This window comes from Scylla paramamosain, chromosome 5, assembly GCF_035594125.1.
Source record: "Scylla paramamosain isolate STU-SP2022 chromosome 5, ASM3559412v1, whole genome shotgun sequence".
Lineage (NCBI taxonomy): Eukaryota > Metazoa > Arthropoda > Malacostraca > Decapoda > Portunidae > Scylla > Scylla paramamosain.
Genome location: NC_087155.1, coordinates 29,218,255 through 29,240,738, shown reverse-complemented (window position 1 = coordinate 29,240,738; position 22,484 = coordinate 29,218,255). Strand labels below are relative to the sequence as shown.

Sequence of the window (22,484 nt, the reverse complement as noted above, 5' to 3'; positions counted from 1 at the left end):
TTACTATTTGTCAATAACAGGGTTTGATAAACTTGTCTGTTTATTGCACCCTGTCGAATGAGTTCCGCACACTAATATTCTTTGGTGTAGAGACGTGTATCATGTGTTTCAATGTGCATCTCCAATGTACAGTATTAGTATATTACCATTTCCTGATACAGAGAGAGTAGTCACTGAGTTTGAATGCTAAAGCTGCATGTCAGTGTTTCGTTACGGTGCCTTGTTACAGCGAATAAGATGCGTGGTATTCACAAAGTATAACAAACCTGGATACTATTACCGCAAAATAAGCGATACTTCAAAAGATGTTATGTAATCAGATTTGTGCTGTAATTATTTGTACTTCGGCGCATGTTGTGCTAGAAAAACTAGTTGTGCATGGATTTGTGACTCCTTGATGCACTTGAACGTGAGCCTTACACACACACACACACACACACACACACGTGTGGACGACTAGCTGACCTGGAAGCAGCATGTCGCCAGCACCGTGAGATCAGCTACCTACAGGCTGTACATGCTGCGCAGACTCAGGTCGCTGGGGACGCCGACAGATGAGTTAAGGGGGGTGTACCTTACCTTCATCCTCCCCAAACTCATGTACGCCTCCCCAGCGTGGTCCTCCTCCCTCACACACACTCAGCAGCTACAACTAGAGAGTGTGCAGAAAAGGGCGTGCAGGGTCATCCTTGGCCCTGCATACACCACCTATGAAGAAGCCCTGACCACCCTGAGTCTGTCCAGAATATCCACCAGGCACCGAGAGGCTCTGGAGAAGTTTGGGAAGGGACTACTGCATCATCCGCGTCTCAGAGACATGCTGCCGCCCGACGCGCCTCGCCCTGTCCGTGCCACCAGACACCACAACAAAATAACGCCCCTGAAGGCGCCGCGCACGGACCGGTACAGACTCAGTGCGATTCCCACCATGGTGCGAGCCATCAATCAATAGTATTTCCCTCCTAGATTAGTCTTACCGTTAGGATTAATGTTAAGTTTTTCCCCATCCCCTATGTACATTTTCAGTTTGTCAACTGCCTAAATAATAAACCGTTTATTATTATTATTATTATTATTATTATTACACACACACATAGAGAGTGAGAGAGAGAGAGAGAGAGAGAGAGAGAGAGAGTCCTTTCAGTCAGCCTTGGCGTGAGTTGGTTGATATGGAAAGTGTTCATTAATTTGACCTGGATTGTATATCGCATAAGCGGTTGACTGTTTACTGTGCTGCATAACGCCGATTATTCAATCATGCAGCTGTACAATAGGATGACTCCTTCACAACATAGTTTATGAAATGGCTGTATGAAGTGGAGGTTCTGACGTAATGAAGTGACGGTTGATCATACACGCTTCACATTCATCAGATTAATAGTAATGCTTTTGTACCTCATCTCTTAATGAACTGAATAATGAAGTGTGAATGGCTTCATGCAGCTTTACATTTGCTGCAGTGTTTCAATAGCTTATATTTATTTCAAGGGCTTCGATGCTCGCTATTACTTTTTTATTGCCTTGAACTGATTTATTATTAGCTCGTGTGCCTTTTGTTATTTCATTGCTGAGAGAGAGAGAGAGAGAGAGAGAGAGAGAGAGAGAGAGAGAGAGAGAGAGAGAGAGAGAGAGAGAGAGAGTTTCATGATTAGGTTTATTCGAGATGTTTTTTTTTTACTTTTCTAGATTATTGTGATTACAGCCATTTAAATATACTACCAACCCTATCCTCCTTCCCTGTCTCGTCCCATAATTTTTCAACATCTCCATCTGAGCAGCGAGCGTCCACTTGATTGTCACGTCTTCCCTTCCTCCTTGTCCTCCCGTCTCCCTTGTCCAGGTGGCCCTCAGTCCGGCTCCCACTGGCTTATGACTCATTACCAAGGATTATGGAGTGATATTACCCTCCACCACGTATCCTGCGCCATTACTCCTGCCTCTGGGGTGCATATACGTGTCCGGCCCACATCCGAGGCACGAGGTGGGACCCATACTGTAACGGCAGCAATAATCACAGTCAAGTGGTTGGGGCTCGCTGGAAGGGAGAAGAGGCCGCCCTCACCCTCGGGCTAACGGCCTGTCACTGTGATATGGAGAACGTTATCACCAGGAATAGAATAAGAATTCAGAAGGAAGTTTCTGGACCCCTTTCGTGATCGTGTGAGGACGTCCCCTGTCTTTATTGCACCCCGCTCCCACCCCTGCCTTCTCCTTCCAGGATGTTACGACATGCCGCTGCCTGATGGTGCTGTAGCATTGTGTGCACGCGTGCCTCAATCTAAACTCTATGTGTGTTAAGGATATTAAAGACAGAAATTGACAAAAAATAAAGGCAGGAAATATTTCCATGTTGTTGCTGCACATCCAGTATGCATTTTGATATTGATGGATGTAGCAGTTTGTTTTTCCCTATTAGAAGTTTTTTTGTTTTTTTTTTTCAGTATATTTTGTATTATTTATTTATTTATTTTTTTTTTTTTTGCCTTATTTCGAGGAAAGTTTAGGCATTTAATGGAACTCATATAAAGGTAAGGACTTTGTGACTGTAGTATAGGATATATAATTCAAATTTCTAAAAAAAAAAAAACTCTCCAATTTGTTCATTATAGATCATTACTATAACATTAAGCCTGTAAATGCTATGTCAGCTCTAAAAACATTCATAAGCATATCGCTCATTAAAGAGCCACGGTTCATTGGAGCAGGGCCAGTTAGCAGTTGTTTTGTAACTGCATGTAATCGTGTAAAAACAGAGGCCAATATGTACATGTCACACACACACACACACACACACACACACACACACACACCTCAACAGTACCGCAGCCTCCTCAGAGTTCCCATTCTCATTATGTTATAGCCTTTTCTACCCCGAAGACTTCACCACGTGCCTGGCTTCATCTGACTCGCGCTCCTCGTCATCGCTTCATTACATGGACATTTTCGGAACTTTAGTCATTCCCCCTGCTCTCTTAAAGTCCAGTCTGCCCACTTTCTCAGCAAATGGGGAGAAAGTAGGCAAGTGATTTACCTGCGCCTCGCCTCCCTCATAACGAAAGGAGTGGTATTTTGAAATCAATGAGTTAGGATAGGTTACCTTACCTTACCTTACTTCTGGAGATTGATTATGTCCATAGCTGTTTGTTGGGTGTTCAAGGCATAAGATCAGAGGAAGTTTTGGAGAGAGAGAGAGAGAGAGAGAGAGAGAGTAACAATCAGTAAGGGAGACTTAACTTTCCTTAGTATTTATTTATTGTTGTTATTATTTAGAGAGAACAAGAATCAGCAATGCAAACTTAACTCTCCTTATTCATTTATTCCTTTATTATTGTTATTGTTGTTTATTTATTATTATTATTATTATTATTATTATTATTATTATTATTATTATTATTATTATTATTTTGTTTATTTATTTATCTATTTATTTAGTTTCATGATCTTACAATGTCAGTGCAGGAAGAGAAGCACTTGTAACGCAGTGTACCATCAATGCAGCTCTACACCACTTGAGATTCATAGAAAACGGTACTTGGAGAAGGGTAATTAATGTAATATTTAAAAAAAACTTGAAGCAGTTCAACAAGTAAAATTGTTATTCCCGGTGACTTTGTTCCTTTGTGGTGTGTGCATGTACATGTGTATATTTTTAAGCTCTCATTAGTATGGCGGCGGTGATGGTGGCATCCCCACCTTGGCTTTAGTGCACAGTAACCAATGATTTAGTCAGGAAGGAATGAAATGATAGCTGTTAGTTCTGTCAGTGCGTGAATGAACCGAAATAAAGCTCGAAACTGATCTGTTCGATGCTAATTTTTTTTTCTAAACACCAACAGCGTTGTGGAGACGTGTAAGTTTCTTAAATAGTATTTTTGGAGCCTGGGAAATACATATTTAATCTCTCTCTCTCTCTCTCTCTCTCTCTCTCTCTCTCTCTCTCTCTCTCTCTCTCTCTCTCTCTCTCTCTCTCTCTCTCTGCGTGTATGTTCATGCAAATATAATTTATACAATGCTTTGAATATCAACAAGACACGAGCGTAGCAGTAAAAGAGTAGACACTTAGAAACGAATACAGTAGCACGTTCTGGCTTCCATAGACATGGGTAACTTAATGATTAGATGAGAACCACAAGTTAAACACTACGCAGCAACAGTGCTTAGTGACACACCTACGTAACTTACGAATATTCTGATCATGAAAAACCGTCAACATAAACATCTGTATGCCATGATCCAGGCTGAGGTGCGAGTGCTTGGCGGGAATTGATAATTGTAAGACGGAGTACGTGTCATCCATGTAGCCATCAGTGTGGAGCAGTGTCTCTGAGCACGGCATACGCCAGGCAGCGCGACACTTTCCAGCCCCCGCAGTGTGGGTACGTACCTGCGGGCAAGACAGAAGGCACTTCGGAGCCACCGCACACTGAGGTAAGACATCCCTGACGCTCCTGTCACTGACCGGCTACAGTTGTGCCCTCCGTTGTTTTCCCTTTGTGCCACATGTATCGTTTTGTTTGTCGTGTGTTCTGTCGTCGTGCATGTGTGGTGCACGTACGTGGTGCTTCATGGTTACAGTGTTCATTGCAAAGAAAGAAGATAAATTTGATCAGTAGCACATCTATATCTTCTACGTTAATAATTCCGCCAAATACATGACTGTGCTTTAATAAGACTTTGATTACCTTAGTGAAAGTTATTAAAGGCTTAAATATCGAGGATATTTCAAACCTTTTATATAGAACAGAGGAAGGAAACGAGATAGAATTACCAGTGGGGACCAACAGCAATAGAGATAATAATTGTAACTAAATATAATATTAGGTTTTATTGTTGCTTCAACCAATACACCGTACGTAACTATAACCCTTCGCGGGGTCTACATCTCACAATTTGGAGCATTTCTAGGCCCACTTTACCCTATCGGAAATTAATAAATTTACCTAATGGAGGGGTCCCGGAGGGGGGGGGGGAGGCGGCGAAGTCCCCCTCGTTAGGAGGTTACAAAATGTTGGGTTAGTTTACCTTATAGGGGGGAAGTCCAGGGGGGGGGAACAGCGAAGCCATCTTGGTTAGGTTACAAAATTTTAGGGTAAGTTAGTTTACCCTATTGGGGGTGTCCAGGGGGGAGCTAAGCCCTCCCGGTTAGGAGGTTACAAAATATTAGGTTAGTTTACCTTATGTAGGGATCCAGTAAGTTAGGGGGGTTGAGGAGGGGTGAATATTGGTTGAAAACTGCAAATTTACCTAATAATGATATGAAATTGTCATGAGTTTAAAAAAAAATCACGGTCACGTGATAAATTTTATTCGGAACTTTTTGCCGGTGGAGTTATGACAAGTGTTTGATCATTTATCCTCTACGAGCACGTCGGCGACTGACAAGATAAGTACTACAGATAAGACTTCTTGTGTGGTCACTCGGGACTATTTGATTGTGTAAGAGTTTCGTGGGAGATCGAGGCATGAGTCGGTATTCTTATCAGTTATTTTTAGTACTCTGGGATTCTTGTGGAATGTTTTAGAGGATGGAAGACAGGATACAGTGACTTAGCCCTACTGTAGCACACGGTGGAGCCAGCTGGTGTATGATGCAATGAGCTCTTGTTTTCCTCAGTAATATACACTAAGATGCCGCACCCACGTGGAAAGCAAGTCATTAAAGCATTCACAAAGCATTCTGCCTACCACTCATGGCAGGAAACCTTAGGTACACTCTAAAATTATAACAATGAATGTAAGGAAAATATTAAGAAGAAAAAAAGTGGTATAGTCCATGGAACCTAAGAAATACACGTGTAAGCATTGTCAGGAGAGTAATAGCACATTCACCTCTGCTGTGTTTAGTTTTCCCTCACTGTTTATTACTCTGATCTGCTGACATGCCTTCTTGTTTGACCGCTTATACATGTACATTCCTGGCAGGTAGAGAGAAAATATGAAACGGCGGAATTGAGCACGACATGTTTTACTTTTTTCCTTGACTACACCACTTGTAAATTCGTGTCTGCGAGCGTGTAAGCAGTACGAGGGCAAAAGATTATTAACTAAAATTTCCTACTTAATATTGGTATCGTTCTAGTTCGTGGAATGCTCCCTCCCAACTATTTAACCCAGATATTAAGGGTTACAAACTCACCGGTTTACACGAGAGGGAGAAGTAATATTTTCTTTACTGAACAACGTGTGCGTGCGTGCGTGCGCGCGCACGCGCGCGTCCGTCCGTTTATCTGTGCGTCAGTACGTCCGTGCGTGCGTGCGTAAAAGTTGCCTTTTTCAATCATTAAATTAGTTATGATACATTCAAAATTTTTCCGGGCGTGATGTTAGCTTTGAACGTGCTTTAATGAATTATATGTATATTTTATGTAGCTTACGCAATAAAAGGGATAATTTTGTCGCCTTATGATTGAAGATGGGAGGGGCGGGCATGCGCATGCGTGTCTCAGCAAAGGGAGTGAAGTGCCAAAATATTAGTTAAGGAACTAACGGTACTGGGCCTCGTCATATTAACCCTGCTCGTTGTTGTCTATTCTTAGTCTGTAGTTTACGTTGGCGTTGAACTCAAACCGCAAGTTCATTGACGCAAGCGCACCTAATTTGCTTTGCCAAGTATTTCTTCTCTTATCACGTGTGGAGGATCTGGCCACCCTGCACCAGTCAATGTCCTCACTTCACAACCAACTACTCGCCAACGTTGCTTCGTCCGCCTCTGTTGATTGCTTTATGACAGACTAGTTACGTTTCTCTTTCAAGGAGGCATATCATATCATTTTTGTCTGTAGTAGTAGTAGTAGTAGTAGTAGTAATATGGTGTGACATGACTAAATACATGGTTCTGTATCCATAGATACAAAGTAATATATATATATATATATATATATATATATATATATATATATATATATATATATATATATATATATATATATATATATATATATATTATTTATTTATTTGTCAGAAAGTGTATTGCACTTTCTGTAGGGAAATATCGAGAAAAAAAAAATCGCCTATGTCGTTGACCTGCTTAACACGTTAATATTTATTAATTTATTAATTTCGATGTTTGTTTGTTTTTCGTTTTTGCTTATAATTACTATCAAGCCATTTTCTGTAGGATTCTTGTGTTCGCTTACTCACCTATTATAGGTAATTTAATCGTAGTAATTTTCTTTTTGTTTTAGCTCAGCAACTTCCATTATCCCTTGTGCTGTTTTTACTATTATGTAATGTTTCATAAGGTCTTTCGTGGTGTCTGCATGTTTCCCATTTTCTTCATTGGATACTTTGTCTACGTACATTTCGTGCTAATCAGACTATCTTGGTTATTATGTCATCAGCGTTTCCACTTACCTCATCCATCAGGGTGCAAGTCTTGTTTCCACTTACCTCTTAAATGACTGCCATGTTTGTTTAACTTTACTTTCTTTCTTTAGATATTTTGCTATTTCGTATCTTAGTTTTCTGTGGTCGCTGGTTTTCAGTTTATTCAATACTGTTGCATTTTGTATTATTTTTGTTCTGTCTGTAACAGTGGTGTAGATTTTATTCTTCGATCCACCGTCCAGAATGTGGAATTTCGTGTATCTGTTCCAAAACACACCCAGAGGTGTTAGTGTGTGAGGAGGTAATTTCACTACATAACCACAATTTCTGAGTCATGATCCAGTGCTCGCCTTACCCACATGTCTGTTTGCATACACTGATACTACACGGACACACCGGTTCTTCTTTCAGCGATGAAAATCTAGCAGACATTTTCACCTCAGTCAAACACGGGTTTCTTCCGACTCGGCAACCACGCACGCAGCATTCGTGCACGTGCGTTTGCTGATACATATCTACATGGTACGTAGCCTGTGTGTGCGTATATATATATATATATATATATATATATATATATATATATATATATATATATATATATATATATATATATATATATATATATATATATATATATATATATATATATATATATATATACACACACACACACACACACACATGGAACTAATGTGGTCTTAGTGTTTCTTCTTCATTAATCTTTGGGAAGGAAGCGACAGTTATCCAACGAATATCAGTAGCGACAGAGCTGCTGACATGTTCAGGTTAGATATAACTGGGAGGGACGGTGCAAAGGTGATTTTACTGCCAGGCACACCGGAGAATAAAAAGCTATTATATATGAGGTTCAAAAGTGGTTGGAAAACTAGATATTTAAAACAGCAGCAACACGTGTCATTTTTGTGATGTGGTTTCGCGAGGTTTTGCATGTCACCGTTTAGCATGTACTCAATGCAAGGTTGTTAATATGCTGATTTTCTCCCGTCTTGTCATGCACGGTTGCAGCAGGTTGGCAGCACGTGGCAAGGCCGGGCCGACTACTCTTGTCGGTGCTGTAACCGATAGCTGCTTATTTTTACTCCCATTGATTCTCACTAGGCTCGTTATCAGCTGTAATCTTATATCAGTACAAAATGATGTTGAAACCTTTGACCGCTGTAAATCTTGACAGTGTTGTACCCTAGACGAAACAAAACGTTACGGAAACGATTGATGATCCTTTGCTGATCGTTTCGTACAATATCGGTGGAATGGAGGGGATTTATGTGAGATCGAAACCTTTATCTTAACATGATCCATTCATTCACTTCCCTGTAAGCTTGTGGTGGCTCTCGAGAAGCTACGATGAAGCTTGCAAATCACTCAAGTATCGGCAGTCTGATAACTCTTCCTTCTACTGATTTAGCGTCCCGAACAGAAACAGGGTGTCGACAGGGATGTGAAAATATCAGCCTACAAGAACTTTGCTGACATTATTTTTGCTCCTACCGCCGTCCCCGCCCACCATATTGCTGTCGCTATTACTGCTGCTGCTGCTGCTGTTGTTGTTGTTGTTGATGTTGTTGTTGTTGTTGTTGTTGTTGCTGCTGCTTCTCCTCTTATAATTATTATTAGCCTACCAACCCGAATGCTGTGCGTGTGTGTGTGTGTGTGTGTGTGTGTGTGTAAAAGTGCAAATACTTCAGACAGTAACTGAACTAGTGTTTTAGAAGTGTCGTGGCAACACAGGCAAGCAGACGGAAAGGTTTGCTGATCATAGTGTTTTCTTGTGACGAAATTTTGTTTTCCTTCATGAGTGTGAGAGTGAGTTAGTAATCTCTTCCAAGTCCGACTCGTGCTGCCTACCGCCACGTGTCTTGGAGCATGACGGAATGTGGTGGGCGCGTGTGTGACCTTGGGACGGACCACAATAGCTAATAAGCATGACTGGCTATTCGTCACAATATCTCGTGTTCTTTGCTGTTATATGACCACTGCTTTTGCCGCAGGATGAAGCTACTGGCCGCGGTATTGGTGGCGGCGGCTGTGATGGGGGTGGCGCGCTGTGGCCTGCAGGTGGTGACGGAAGGAGGCAGAATCCAAGGTGCAGCGGATGTGACCGTCAATGGTAGAACATTTAACTCCTTCTATAGCATTCCGTACGCCAGGGCTCCCATCGGTGGCTACAGGTTCAAGGTAAGCAGTACATTAGACAGTTTTAAAACCTTTTCAGTTCTGGTTTATTTCGAGCATTGCCCCTCAGGTCCGCCCCACGAAGGTGTTTTCGTCTGCCAGGAAATGCCTACCGGTGTGGCGGCCGCCCTGTTTGTTGGAAGATTTACTGCAATGAATGACTTTAGCCGGGCTTGTGTTTTTACCTTCGTGGTTAAACATATCATGAACTTGTATTACTCTGTGTTTGCTTCTCTTTACTACCTCCATGATAATACTTTCGTTCTTCTTAGAATCATTTCTTATTTACTATTTTTTTTTATTCAAAGCACACTTTTTTTCAAGAAAGTGACACACACACACACACACACACACACACACACACACACACACACACACACACACACACACCTATAGATATTGGACTTCCTCTTATAACAAACAGCGTGGTCACCACTTCCACTTGGGACAGCTCTGCGGGCCCGTCTACTTGCGTGTTTCGTGGATACTTCCACTGAGAGAGAGAAAAAGAATGGACCACATGTTCGAATACCTATTTTTAAGGCCAATTTTCCTTGTCATACCATGACCAGATCCTTTAGTTTTGTTGCTGTAATCTTGTTGTTCAACGTGACAACGATGAGATTTGGGAGAAAATAAAATGAACATTGGTCGTTATAACCCCCACACCAGCAGTGCTTGGGTCAGGGAGTGGTGCACAGACCGCCGCCAGATGTCGGGTTGGTTCAGTAGAGTGGCATATTTTTTTTATGCAGTGCACGTTGAATAAAGGCCTTAATGTGAAACCAAGATCATCTGCCTGGCCGTACATTCTGTCTTCCTACTTGTGATAATGATAAAGGTAATAATAATGATAATTATTATCATAGTAATGTATTATCATAATATTTATAATGTTACTATCTTAATAATAGGAACAAGATTTCTTACATGACTTTAGTATGTCATGTTCATAATAATGATCACAGCAATCATGACAATTATTATTGTTCAATTGTCATCATCATCTTAATTTTGAATATGTATTATCACCTTGCTCAGTGCCACCATGTTAACGTTGCGGCATTCTCCCGTGGAATTAATACCATGTTCGTATAATTAAAGTAAAATTAATACCAGCATTAAAACCACCAAGGGAAGACCGTAAGAGCCATGGAAAACCGCTGCCCTCACCGCCAGGAGGAATCCTTGCCATTCACACCTCCCCTGTGTGGTGCGCGGCGTCCATCTGATACTGTATCCTCACCCGCCATCTTCACCCACCATCCTCACCAATCCTCCCTTGCAGGATCCTGTGAAGCCCATTACTTGGCAGCGGCTGGCCGACGCTACCCGCATGCCCCCGAAGTGCTTGCAGGTCCCCTTCTTTGACACCATAATATATAAACGCCTGAAGCCCGAAGAAGTAAAGGGGTCCGAAAACTGCCTCTTTCTGAACGTGTTTACCCCCGTGGTGAGTACCGGGTGTCGGTCACGTGTCGGCTTGTTGAGGATTTTAAAGATTCTGTGTGTGTGTGTTGTGTTGTGTTGTGTTGTGTTGTGACCCAGTGCTATTGGTAGTTTTAATGATGTGATAATGATTTCAGTATTATTGTTTTTTTTTTTATTGCATGTGGTAACTTGCGACTACTTATTTAGTTTTTTTTTTTTTTAGTTTTTTTCTTTCTTTTCTTTTCACTCAACTTGATCTATCAGAAGCATTCCTAAGTAAGAACAAAATACTGGAGTAGAAGTAATTCCCATTATATTATAAGACCTCACTGAGGGGTGTGCCATAAAAATTAATTTAGTCTCCCCTTAGGGTTGTCAAATAGCAGGTCATTTGGTGGTTTTCATGAGAAAGTGAATAAGTTAATGATCATTGATATTTAAAGTCAATTATGTAGTTAAGTGGAGGTTGCACGAAGATTAGATACGTTTATCTAATCAGTGAGCTCTCTGTCGCCACTTGACTTGGGTTCGTGTTCTTAAATGCTGTAGGTTCTCACAGAGGCTATTTTGTAAGTCAACAGAAATGATTAGTCGAATTGTCATGATTTTTTTTTTTTTTCAGTAGTGGTGAATCTTTATTAAATGATCATTAAATCTTCAAAACCTGTAAAAACTCTAGTTACTTTTCCTAGAACATGCTTGTAGTTTTGCAGATAAGACGTCGAAGCGTTTGAGAGATAGGCCCTTTATTTTCCTGCGGGGGAATAATGTGACCTAATGAAGACTGTCCATTCACTCTTGCCGTTCATTGATTACAAGAGATGAATGAACTTTCATAGTAATTTAGATTCCATATGCCTCATGTTTCTTTGGTAGTTTCTGCATACACTTGTGTAAACCGGAGCCTCACCAACTGTTTGTTGCTGCATTCTTAATCCTTTGTCCGGTATGTCCTTTAGCTAAACATAACGGTCCTGTATGTTCGGTGCAAGTTTAGAGTACTGTTTCGAAATACATCACTGATAACAAGAAGGAGTGAAGGAATAGTTCTATAGTTTTAATATAATTTACAGGCCTGTAGCTTTTTGCTCATTTAAATCACGTTTGACGATTATTCAGAGCATTAGCAGTCAGAGTTTTAAACTGCTACTAAGAGTTCCTGTGTGATGATTTTGTGCCAGGTCCTGTATTGTGAAGCGTTTTAGGCTCTTACAAGATTCCTCTCTAAGACCATATAGATGATTCAGATTTTATTGATAATTTTACCAGTGATGAGGTAGAATTCCTCTTAAACTCAACATCCACATATTCACGCGCGCACACACACACACACACACACACACACACACACACACACACACACACACACACAACGGAGGAAAAAAAGAGAGCCATGGTAACACTCAAATGTTTGTGTGATCCATTGTGATTGTTATCTGTATTTCGATATGTCAGATTATAGTTTGGTTCAGAATGAAGTTCTGAAGATTAACCCACTTCCTTGCTACCTACAGTAGAGTGATTCAGTGTTTGAAGCTTACTGGTGATGCCACCGATGCCATCGCGGTCACTGCATATCAGTTCAATTTAACCTTGTTCTTGAGTAGTGTGATAAGCCCAGAGCTGATTTTTCCCAATCATCACGCGTACTAATCAATATCATGTTATGTATTTTCTGACAGTTGTTAGGTGGCAATGGGGGAAGTTCTTGAATAGCTGCTCACTGATGATTTTTATCCAACTGGTATGGTTCTTCACATCCACACGCCTGCAGAAATCGTATGATCGTGAACATGAAAAAAATCGAGTAGTGATATTTTCTTCAGTACCAAATTACGCATGTTTAGGATCTGGTTCACAGTTTGGCTGAATATTTACAAAACGTTCATATTATATTAATATGATGTATATAGTGTGTGCGTGGGTAGGAAACCACACCCTAACCTCAGATCACTGACGCTCCCTCAATAACTTTAGGTCAGCTCCACCCCTGAGAAGGCGAAGCTTCCGGTGATGGTATGGCTGCATGGAGGCGCATTTTATTCTGGCGCAGCTGATGAATACCTTCCACACGCTCTACTTGACCAGGACGTAGTGTTGGTAGTGGTACAGTACCGACTGGGTGTCCTAGGTAAGTAACCAACATCCTGCCGACACGTCTAACTCGTGTCTTGCATCTTGCAAAATGCCGCTGACCGCGTCCTTCTTGGCAGGTTTTTTGTCGACCGAAGACTCTGTAATGCCTGGGAACCTTGGTCTGAAGGATCAGACGATGGCGCTTCAGTGGGTGCAGCGCAACATCCACCTCTTTGGCGGCGACAAGAAGCGAGTCACCATTTTCGGAGAGAGTGCCGGCGGGGCATCCGTCCACTACCACATGTTATCGCCAAAGTCTAGAGGTGAGGTGGAAATCTGTACTAATATCGCCTGAAAGAGATAATTATATATAATTAAGTTTCTAACATTACATAAGAAATTACGTGAACAGTAACACTAATTTCCCAGCCATGATGGCACAAGTCAGGGCAACTCGGGGCCGATCACAAGCCCGGATGAATGAGGAGGGTGGCGTCATGAAAGGCATGCAAGTGAAAGAGGAAGCATTAGTACGTTTCCTGTATATGGGCAGTAATAGAATATATTACGTTATAAAGCAACCTGAATTACATTATCAACAAACATTCATCTGTAGTGAATCAACACTAGTATGGCAGTTAGGTCCTTGTTTAGTTAAATGATGACTATAGTATAAGTCCTCTTATATATCGCCTTCCCGTAGGACTCTTCTCCCAGGTTATAATGCAATCCGGCAATGCGCTTCAGTCTTGGGCCCTGAACAACAGGCACCGGGAAGAAGCGGAGAGACTCGGCCGCAACATGGGATGTGAGGATGTGCAGAACAGCACCGCCCTGCTCGCTTGCTTACAGAAGATTGACGCCAAAGAACTGACAGCGGCAATACAGGACACTTTTGTGAGTGTGTCCTCCTACAAATATGCAATAGTCATGTGGCAGAATCTGAAAACCAGTAAATCGTAATAAATGTTTCTTCCTATCTTTAGTTGCTATTACTCTCAAAGTAACATGGCATGCAGTGTAAAAGAAAATATCCATCGTCATCATATATGTGTAGCCTTTGCAGAATGGTCCTACTCCTCCCATTGTCTCTTCAGCAATGGTTCGTTATACCGATCATCTTCTCTCCGAGGGTGGACGGCGATTACCTGCCAGACTTTCCCGCTAACCTGATCGCCAAAAAGCTGTACAGTGAAGTCGATCTTGTAGCGGGAGTGACCAAGGATGAAGGAGCGATGGCGACCCGGGGTGAGTTGCGCCTCGATTCTTGTCAAAATATTCATGAATACAAGACACGAAGAAAAAAAAAAAATCCTTAAATTACGGTAAACAAATGATATATCTATCTTGTATCTCTCTCTCTCTCTCTCTCTCTCTCTCTCTCTCTCTCTCTCTCTCTCTCTCTCTCTCTCTCTCTCTCTCTCTCTCTCTCTCTCTCTCTCTCTCTCTCTCTCTCTCTCTCTCTCTCTCTCTCTCTCTCACACACACACACACACACACACACACACACACACACACACACACACACACACACACACACAATTATAACTATCAAGAGAGAGAGAGAGAGAGAGAGGAGATACAAGATAGATACAAGATAGAAAATTCCGCATATTTCACAAATGATGCTATACTTGAAAGGAAAACCTTAAATTGTATATTTTGTATATTGATAACACTCACTGTTGGATTCCGCAGCAATGTTTGTCAGAGAAGACCTCGTCACTCAAGTGGAGAAAAACTTTACCGTCACCGGGCCACTCACCATAGGCATCGAGAACGAAAAAGATTCTGCCAGTATGGCCAAGACACTCTATGACTACTACATGAGTGATATCAACTTCGACGCCCACAGCTCGCAGTTCACACAGGTATGCCTCTCCCGAATGGCAGCAACGCCAGAGTTGAGTGGGTCTCACTTCTTCCTGGTCACGTTGTTGGTCACTTTCATTGACGCCTTCAAGGAAGGACAGTAGCTTTGTCATGAGCTCCCTTGATGGTTAGTGTATTATTAGTGTGTTTTAAGGAAATTGTAAGCGTTTCCACGTCTTCAGTCATTTCTTTTCTAGCAAACAGCCGTTTAAGCTGAAATTTAAGCAAATTGTGAAAGAAAGGTACTTTTTTTTTCTTTTTTACACGATCAATATAATTTTACGTGTGATGGCAAGACACCGTCGACTTCACGTAAATCCTCCTTTTCATTTTCCACAGTTGTACAGCGATATGACATTCAACTTTTACCACGACGAAATCACAGCACGCCACGCAGCGCACTTCCCTGGGCGGCGCACCTTCCGCTACGAGTTCCAGCACACAGGGGAGGTCAGCCTGTCCGACGCTTACGGCACTGAGAAGGGAAATCATTGTGAGTATCTACCAGGGAAGCGCACATCGTGTATAACAGTGCTTCCTAACCTTTCCTAAGTCCATGCATCTTTACTGGAGCTTATGAGAAATTTATTTACCCTCTCGTATAGGACGATTATATATATATATATATATATATATATATATATATATATATATATATATATATATATATATATATATATATATATATATATATATATATATATATATATATTTTTTTTTTTTTTTTTTATTTTTTTTTTTTTGTGAATAAAAACAGAAATAAAGGCATCAGGTCTCTCTTTTAAACATAAAAAATAGTTACTTAGTCCTAGATAACTGCTATATTGGAACTAAATGTTTAATAAAACAAAATGGCATGTCTCAAACCCGTGAGGTGTGCGTTTCATTTGAGTGTAATATAGAGAAGACCGGGGCTAGTTGGCCCTTTTTAGATTCTCAGTGATGAAAGAAAAACTGCAAAGAATTTTTGTTAGCTTATGCTTTCATTGAAAAATACAAACATTCATCTTGTTTTTCATTAAATAAGAACATGGTTTTCTTTCCAGACTAAAACTCTGCACTATTTAAAAAAGAATAACCTAAGTGTGTCAACATGCCCCATATGAGGAGTAAGCTGCCACACACTATGGGGTAAACTGGCATATCACATATAAATAGCAAATTAGTAGATGTATGTGATTTTAACTTTAGATACATAATATCTGTAAAGCTAAATTTCATGAACATTCAGTTCAGGGAATGGGAAAAAAAAATAAAAATTTCTTACTGAGGAAAGTAGGTTAATTTTCATGTTCGAACCATCTCTGAAAATACAAGATAAAAATTTGTTCAGAGAGCTAATTCATATATGTGTCAACATACATACATCACAGCAATAATATAAATCAAATATAGTATGAAAATAGATGGATAATAAATAGGCCAATTGGTACTGTGCCAATTTGCCCCGTTTTCTTTGAACCAGCTTACCCCATCCATATCACTAATCTAAACAAACTTTTTTTAGATTAAGAAACCTGTTATGATCTGTTCCAAGGGTAAACAGTCCTTGAACCCTAAGACAAATCATGGCTAAAATGAATATCACTCGTCTATAATTACATGCATGTTACAACAAACAACGAGTGAAAATTTACATGTCAGCATCAAAGTTAAACTTTTCCCCACTTCAGTCAAACCATGCGACTTTTTAACGTGGTTGCATATTAGTGAGTGAAGCACCACGAGGTGATTAGCTGGAGTGAGTAGCAGCGCTATCAAGTGGTAAATAGTGGAATTATTTCAAATGTGCCAACTTACTCCTGCTGCCAACTTGCCCAGGCCCCCCTACCAATTGATCATAAATTTGTAATCACAATACGTCTTTTCGTATTGTGCACTCTTATACACATCGGGCATGCCATGCTATTATTTCCAGGAACCCTTTGAAAAAAATAAATAAATAAATAATGCACCTTGGAGTGATAGGTTGACTATCACTGGTCTATAAAAGACGTAAGAAGAGGAGAATTTATAGAAAAATGGATTTGTTATGATGGATAAAATGATACTTTACGCAGGTGTAAAGAGAGACCCTTGTTACATGATATATATATATATATATATATATATATATATATATATATATATATATATATATATATATATATATATATATATATATATATATATATATACACTAGATAGAACTAGATTGTCGTAAACACAAACTGTTTGCACTAATGTCATCTTCATGCCAATGCAGGGGTTGGTCACGGCGACGAACTGTTTTACTTGTTCGCTGGAGGTACATTGTTTGAGGCGTTCCTCAAGGAAGGCCTCACTCAGCCTGATGACCTTCACGTGAGGGACATGATGGTAAAGATGTGGACAAACTTCGCCACCTCAGGGTAAGCTGTGAAGGAGCCGCGTCATGGAAAATGTACATTTACGGTTTTAGTTAACCTTTGACGCTGTAAGTTAGAAATGCCCGAGATTCATGATATTGACATATTGGGAATGGTAATATTCATAATGTTCCCTTCATAATAGACAAAAAGAAAAACCACTATCAGCCATTGAATCGAAGATGTAAAAAATTGAACTTTCAGCAATCCAACCCCTGACGCCTCCCTGGGCTTCAAGTGGGAGCCCAGCACAGCAGACAACCTGCACTATCTTGCCATCACCACCTCGCCCTCCATGCAGCCCGACAGCCGGAAAGAGGTAAGACTATGTGCATCTTTGTGTGTGTGTCTGTGTCTGTGTCTGTGTGTGTGTGTGTGTGTGTGTGTGTATGTGTGTGTCTTTGTGTATCATTTTAGTCTTGCATGTTATGTACCTTTAAACCACTCCCATACAGATCACAGGTTCACAGTGTTTTTGCATTAGGAACTGTTGGGGTTGGCGTAGGGAAGACATGGTCCCTGAACGTGCCTTTCCCGTGGTAGCTGTGATTAAGAGGTGTTGTTCCACTGCCTCACAAATATTGTTGCTTGATTTTCTTACATAGCATTATATATATATTTTTTTTTCTGACAAACGTTTCCTAAAGTATGTTATATCTGTTTCATTACTCAGTTTCCTGTTGTTGTGTGTGAAGTACATTCTCTCTCTCTCTCTCTCTCTCTCTCTCTCTCTCTCTCTCTCTCTCTCTCTCTCTCTCTCTCTCTCTCTCTCTCTCTCTCTCTCTCTCTCTCTCTAACACACACACACACACACACACACACACACACACACACACACACACACACCATTAGTCAGAGCACAGCAACAGAACACGAGACTCATCCTGAACTTTACCTTGGTTACAATTGCACAACCTTAACTCTGCTAGTGTTCTGGTCCACATTCCTGATTCTGTTTTCGAACTGCGAGACATCAGACGCAGTGTTGTAAATGTCATACGGAGATTGTCTGGTATGTCATCCTTACTATGGTAAACATTGTGCACTGAAAGACTGGTGTTAAGTGTTCATCTGTACATGACATATTTTGTAGCTGAGTCAGGCGTATTTCTTATTAAGTCTCTAATTGTTTTTTAGCGACTTACAAATATCATTGTCCAGTGCCTTCTGAATGAGCATGTACCAACTATATTTCTGCATTACTACTGCAAAAATAATTAATCATTATTATCCCCATTTATAAGGAAGAACTTAGATTTCTTGTGATTTAAATTCATGCTATACTCATTACAGAAATCGGGCAAGATATTAGGTTTCCATTCACACAGGTCTGGAAGTGACAAGTACAACTGTATCTTCCATTAATAATAAGCATTACAAAATGCCTAAAAAAAAACATCAACAAGAAGTGTTTCCTTCATAATTTTTACCATTTTATCAATGTACATAACAAACAGCAAACATCTGGTTGGTGCATCCCGTCGTACTCTAATTCATGAGGATAATATAGCAGACTTTAAGACATTCTGTGTACATTTATATATAGCTATAATAGCCAAGAGCATTGCTTTATCACAGCCCAAGGATTTGAAGTGACATCAGCTTATGTCGCGGGACTCCGTCGTACGCTTTGCTTAAGTCAACAAAGAGAACATACTTTTTTTTCCCCCCCCCCTAAGGCAAAGTCAATTAGCAGTTTGTGTCATTATGTGTTCTAAACATCCTCGACCTTTTTTTTTTTTGCGCCAGCCTGACACTTATCAATAAAACACCATAGTTGCAATCTACTTAGAACCAAGAGGCTTTCCATAATGCTTATCTCCACTATAATTGCCACAATCCAATTAATTTCTTGATTTTCACAGTCATCAGTTTTTCGTGACAGCATGAAGTGGGTTAAAACAGTAAAGTTTTCTTGAGAACACCATTTTGACAGCATTTAACACACACACACACACACACACACACACACACACACACACACACACACACACACACACACGCACACGCACTCACCAGACTGGCTCAAACTATAACTCCTTTCATCGCTGTTGTCTTGTTTATCTCCTCTTTATCAACAGTTGTTACTGCACACTGTTTCTTCTTAGCATTTCAAATTAAAGAAACCTCCTTTAGTCTGCGAGTGTTGCATTACTATTCAATCAGTGACTTGGGAAGGCTTTAAAATTTGGGAAAATCAGGGACCTGTTAAGTATGTTGAGGAGACCGTGATCTTGCGTTACTTGTTCCTGGCTTTCCATCTTTGAGTTCGTATGATCCAATCTGTGGTCTTTCTTTTTTTATATAACACCGGCAATCGCTCACCGTGAGAACAACTTTTTACCTGATCACCAATCTCAGCAAAGGAGGAAGCGTGCTAGTGGTAAGCCCACAGTATATTTATCGTACTGGCCCAAGTTCGAGTCCCACAGGAGGCAAAGTCTGTAAACTGGCCTTGTTTCAGCCATCCTCGAGTGGCCAAAGATTAACCACATGCTGGTCATCAACTCCATCAGTGACTGAGAATGCATCGGTGAACTCCAGGTGCTGGCATGACCTTCTACAGGAGTCAGTCTAGAAATAATGTTTGCGCCTCAGCGAGCTGGGGAATGGTCTTTCAGTCCAAAACAGTACAAATAGATAATAGAAAAAAATAAATAAATAAAAAATAAATAAATAAATAAAATAAGGGATGACTGCCAGATAAGTTGTGATTGAATTATCGAGCTCTCTCTCTCTCTCTCTCTCTCTCTCTCTCTCTCTCTCTCTCTCTCTCTCTCTCTCTCTCTCTCTCTCTCTGTGTGTGTGTGTGTGTGTGTGTGTGTGTGTTAAATGTAGTTTTTCTTTATTCATATTTACATTTAATCTGTTCATTTGTCAGACACGGGACTTCTTCGCCTCCCTGCCGATATCGAATTTGAGGATGTTGTACGCAGAGCAGCAACAGCAACAACCAAAACAACAAGAACAACAACAACGGACCAAGACAGCACGCGTGCAGAACGAGCTTTGACAAAGCACACTGGACCAGCACACCACACGCCTTCATCTCCTCTTCAGTACTCAAGAAAAGCTGTTTTGTACCACCGGGTCCACAGACTCCAAGATAATGCCTCCACAGTGCTTGGAGCGACACGGCAGAACGACAGGTAGAGCTGAACAGTCATGCCTGCTTCTCGCCCAAGCTGGTCATTCCGCAATCACTTGCCCACAGAACAAGTTACAAAAGTCCAGAGCTCCCAGTGGATGTCAGGAATAACTCTAATTTTAAGTAAACCTTTGAGTGCAGTACACTCAGTTATTATTGTACGGAAATCTACGTAATTGTGATAATACAATGTCATATATGTATATTAGAAATGTTGAATAATAAAATGAATGCGTAAATGAACATTAAATTTGAAAGTGTGGCGACGCTCCTGAAAGGATAATGCCCTGAGTGTTGGTGAGCGTGTACAGCGAACCAGAGCCACAACCTTACCTGGTGTGGCTCACTGATGTCGGTGAATATTAACCGAATTTTTTTTTCTCTCTCTCTCTCTCTCTCTCTCTCTCTCTCTCTCTCTCTCTCTCTCTCTCTCTCTCTCTCTCTCTCTCTCTCTCTCTCTCTCTCTCTCTCTCCGCCAACAATATCTGGAGATATATATATATGCGCTGAGTGCGACAAGGGATCAACTGCCAAAAGTAAACAAGATGAGTAAATCGCACTTAAGGTAAGCTCATTGCATGCGTCGGTCGTTCATCGCTTTATTTTACCAGTCTAGTGTCTCCTAGACAGAGTATATGCAATTATTTGTTATACCTCGTTATAGACTACATTTTCTTGGCTTTCACGTGATATATATCTGATTTCGTTATGTTGCATAATTTAAGAGTTATAGAATGAATAATACAGTGTGTTAAGCAGGAAACATTTTTAAATACTGGAGCTTTCACAGGGGCCAGTAAGCCTTAAGGTGCGTCCAGACGGTTGGATACCTACTACCATATCACAAGTCGAAGCAGGATGACGTCATAAGCGTTTAAACGAGGAAAGTTGATATGGCAACAAACAGCGGTACCAGATAAAGTTGCAAACCACTGTTTCTACTCTGTTCAGACAATGTTCGAAGCTGATGTCCGTTAGCAACGCACATGTACTTACGTCACTGTTAGTGTGGATTTCGGCGACAGTGGGCGTTGCCAGTCTCTGGTGCAGGTACATTTTCACTATGGTGCAAAAGAAGATAAGAAAGCAAAACCAAGAAAATTGCTCTGTGCAGCATAATAATTGCTGCACTGTGTGAGGACAAGGTGATAAGAAGGGAATGGTGCAAGGAATGGTTAAAAACACGAAGAGAAAGGGGAAGTCATGCAACTATTTTACATGAACTGCATACTGGTTATGAATCAGATTTCACAAACTATATGAGGATGGACCCAAACAGCTTCTACGACTTACTGGAGAAAGTAAAACCTTTCATAAAGAAGCAGAACACCTGTATGAGGGAAAGCACACCACCAGAAGCACGTCTAGAGGCAACATTGATCTACCTTTCCACCAGGTGCTCCTACAGTTCTCTTCAATACACAAGAAGAATAAACAGTCTGTCTACAATTATTCCTGAGACGTGCCAAACCATCTATGATGTACTTAAGGATCCATACCTAAAGGTTCCGATACTACGAACATGGACGGTGTTCGGTACAGCTCTTGGTGCTCGCTTCTGACGTCATCAGCGAGCCTTTCCGCTTTCCATTGTATCTGGTAACAGTTTTGTCTGACGAACACTGTTCGACCGTGTGGACGCACCTTTAATAAGGTCTTTATATTCTTAATCTAGGCTTGCAAAACTTTCTAAGGCTTTCTAAGGCGATTACCTCATTTAGGACAACAATAACAGCAGCAGCAGCAGCAGTTACTATTGCGGTAATAGTAAGAGAACATGGTTTATTATAGTGATTTTGAGGCGGCGTGTGCTTCTGATTGAAATGATGTGTTTACGTATATATGACTCATTTCTATATGAATTATTGTATTTCTATATGAATTATTGTAGAGCATTAAACAAGATAGGTAACCTACAGATACGAAAAAAAAAAATATCCTCATTCTGTGTCGTGGAGCTCCTCCTCCTTCTCCTCCTCCCCCTCCTTCCCCTTCCTTCTTCCCCTTCTTCTCCCTCCTACTTCCCCCACTTTACATCAAGGTCTTGGCTG

At 40.8% G+C, this 22,484-nt stretch overlaps 1 protein-coding gene across 1 annotated transcript; it reads left to right on the top strand.

Moving 5' to 3' along the window:
• The first annotated feature begins 4,272 nt into the window (after positions 1-4,272).
• Positions 4,273-20,676, top strand: LOC135100810 (juvenile hormone esterase-like). The gene is made up of 12 exons (XM_064004157.1): positions 4,273-4,428; positions 9,336-9,522; positions 10,808-10,972; positions 12,928-13,081; positions 13,164-13,349; positions 13,730-13,923; positions 14,124-14,274; positions 14,725-14,897; positions 15,238-15,391; positions 17,144-17,288; positions 17,490-17,604; positions 20,167-20,676. Exons 2-12 carry the CDS (start codon positions 9,337-9,339, stop codon positions 20,296-20,298), a joined length of 1,755 nt encoding a protein of 584 aa, XP_063860227.1. The 5' UTR covers positions 4,273-4,428; position 9,336; the 3' UTR covers positions 20,299-20,676.
• Positions 20,677-22,484: the final 1,808 nt, after the last annotated feature.

What these genes read in the sequence shown, in the direction of transcription:
- LOC135100810 (XM_064004157.1), top strand. Translation starts at nt 9,337, where the DNA reads ATGAAGCTACTGGCCGCGGTATTGGTGGCGGCGGCTGTGATGGGGGTG. An exon ending in GTACCGACTGGGTGTCCTAG is followed by an intron (nt 13,082 to 13,163) that starts GTAAGTAACCAA and finishes CCTTCTTGGCAG; the next exon opens with GTTTTTTGTCGACCGAAGAC. An exon ending in CACTGAGAAGGGAAATCATT is followed by an intron (nt 15,392 to 17,143) that starts GTGAGTATCTAC and finishes ATGCCAATGCAG; the next exon opens with GGGTTGGTCACGGCGACGAA.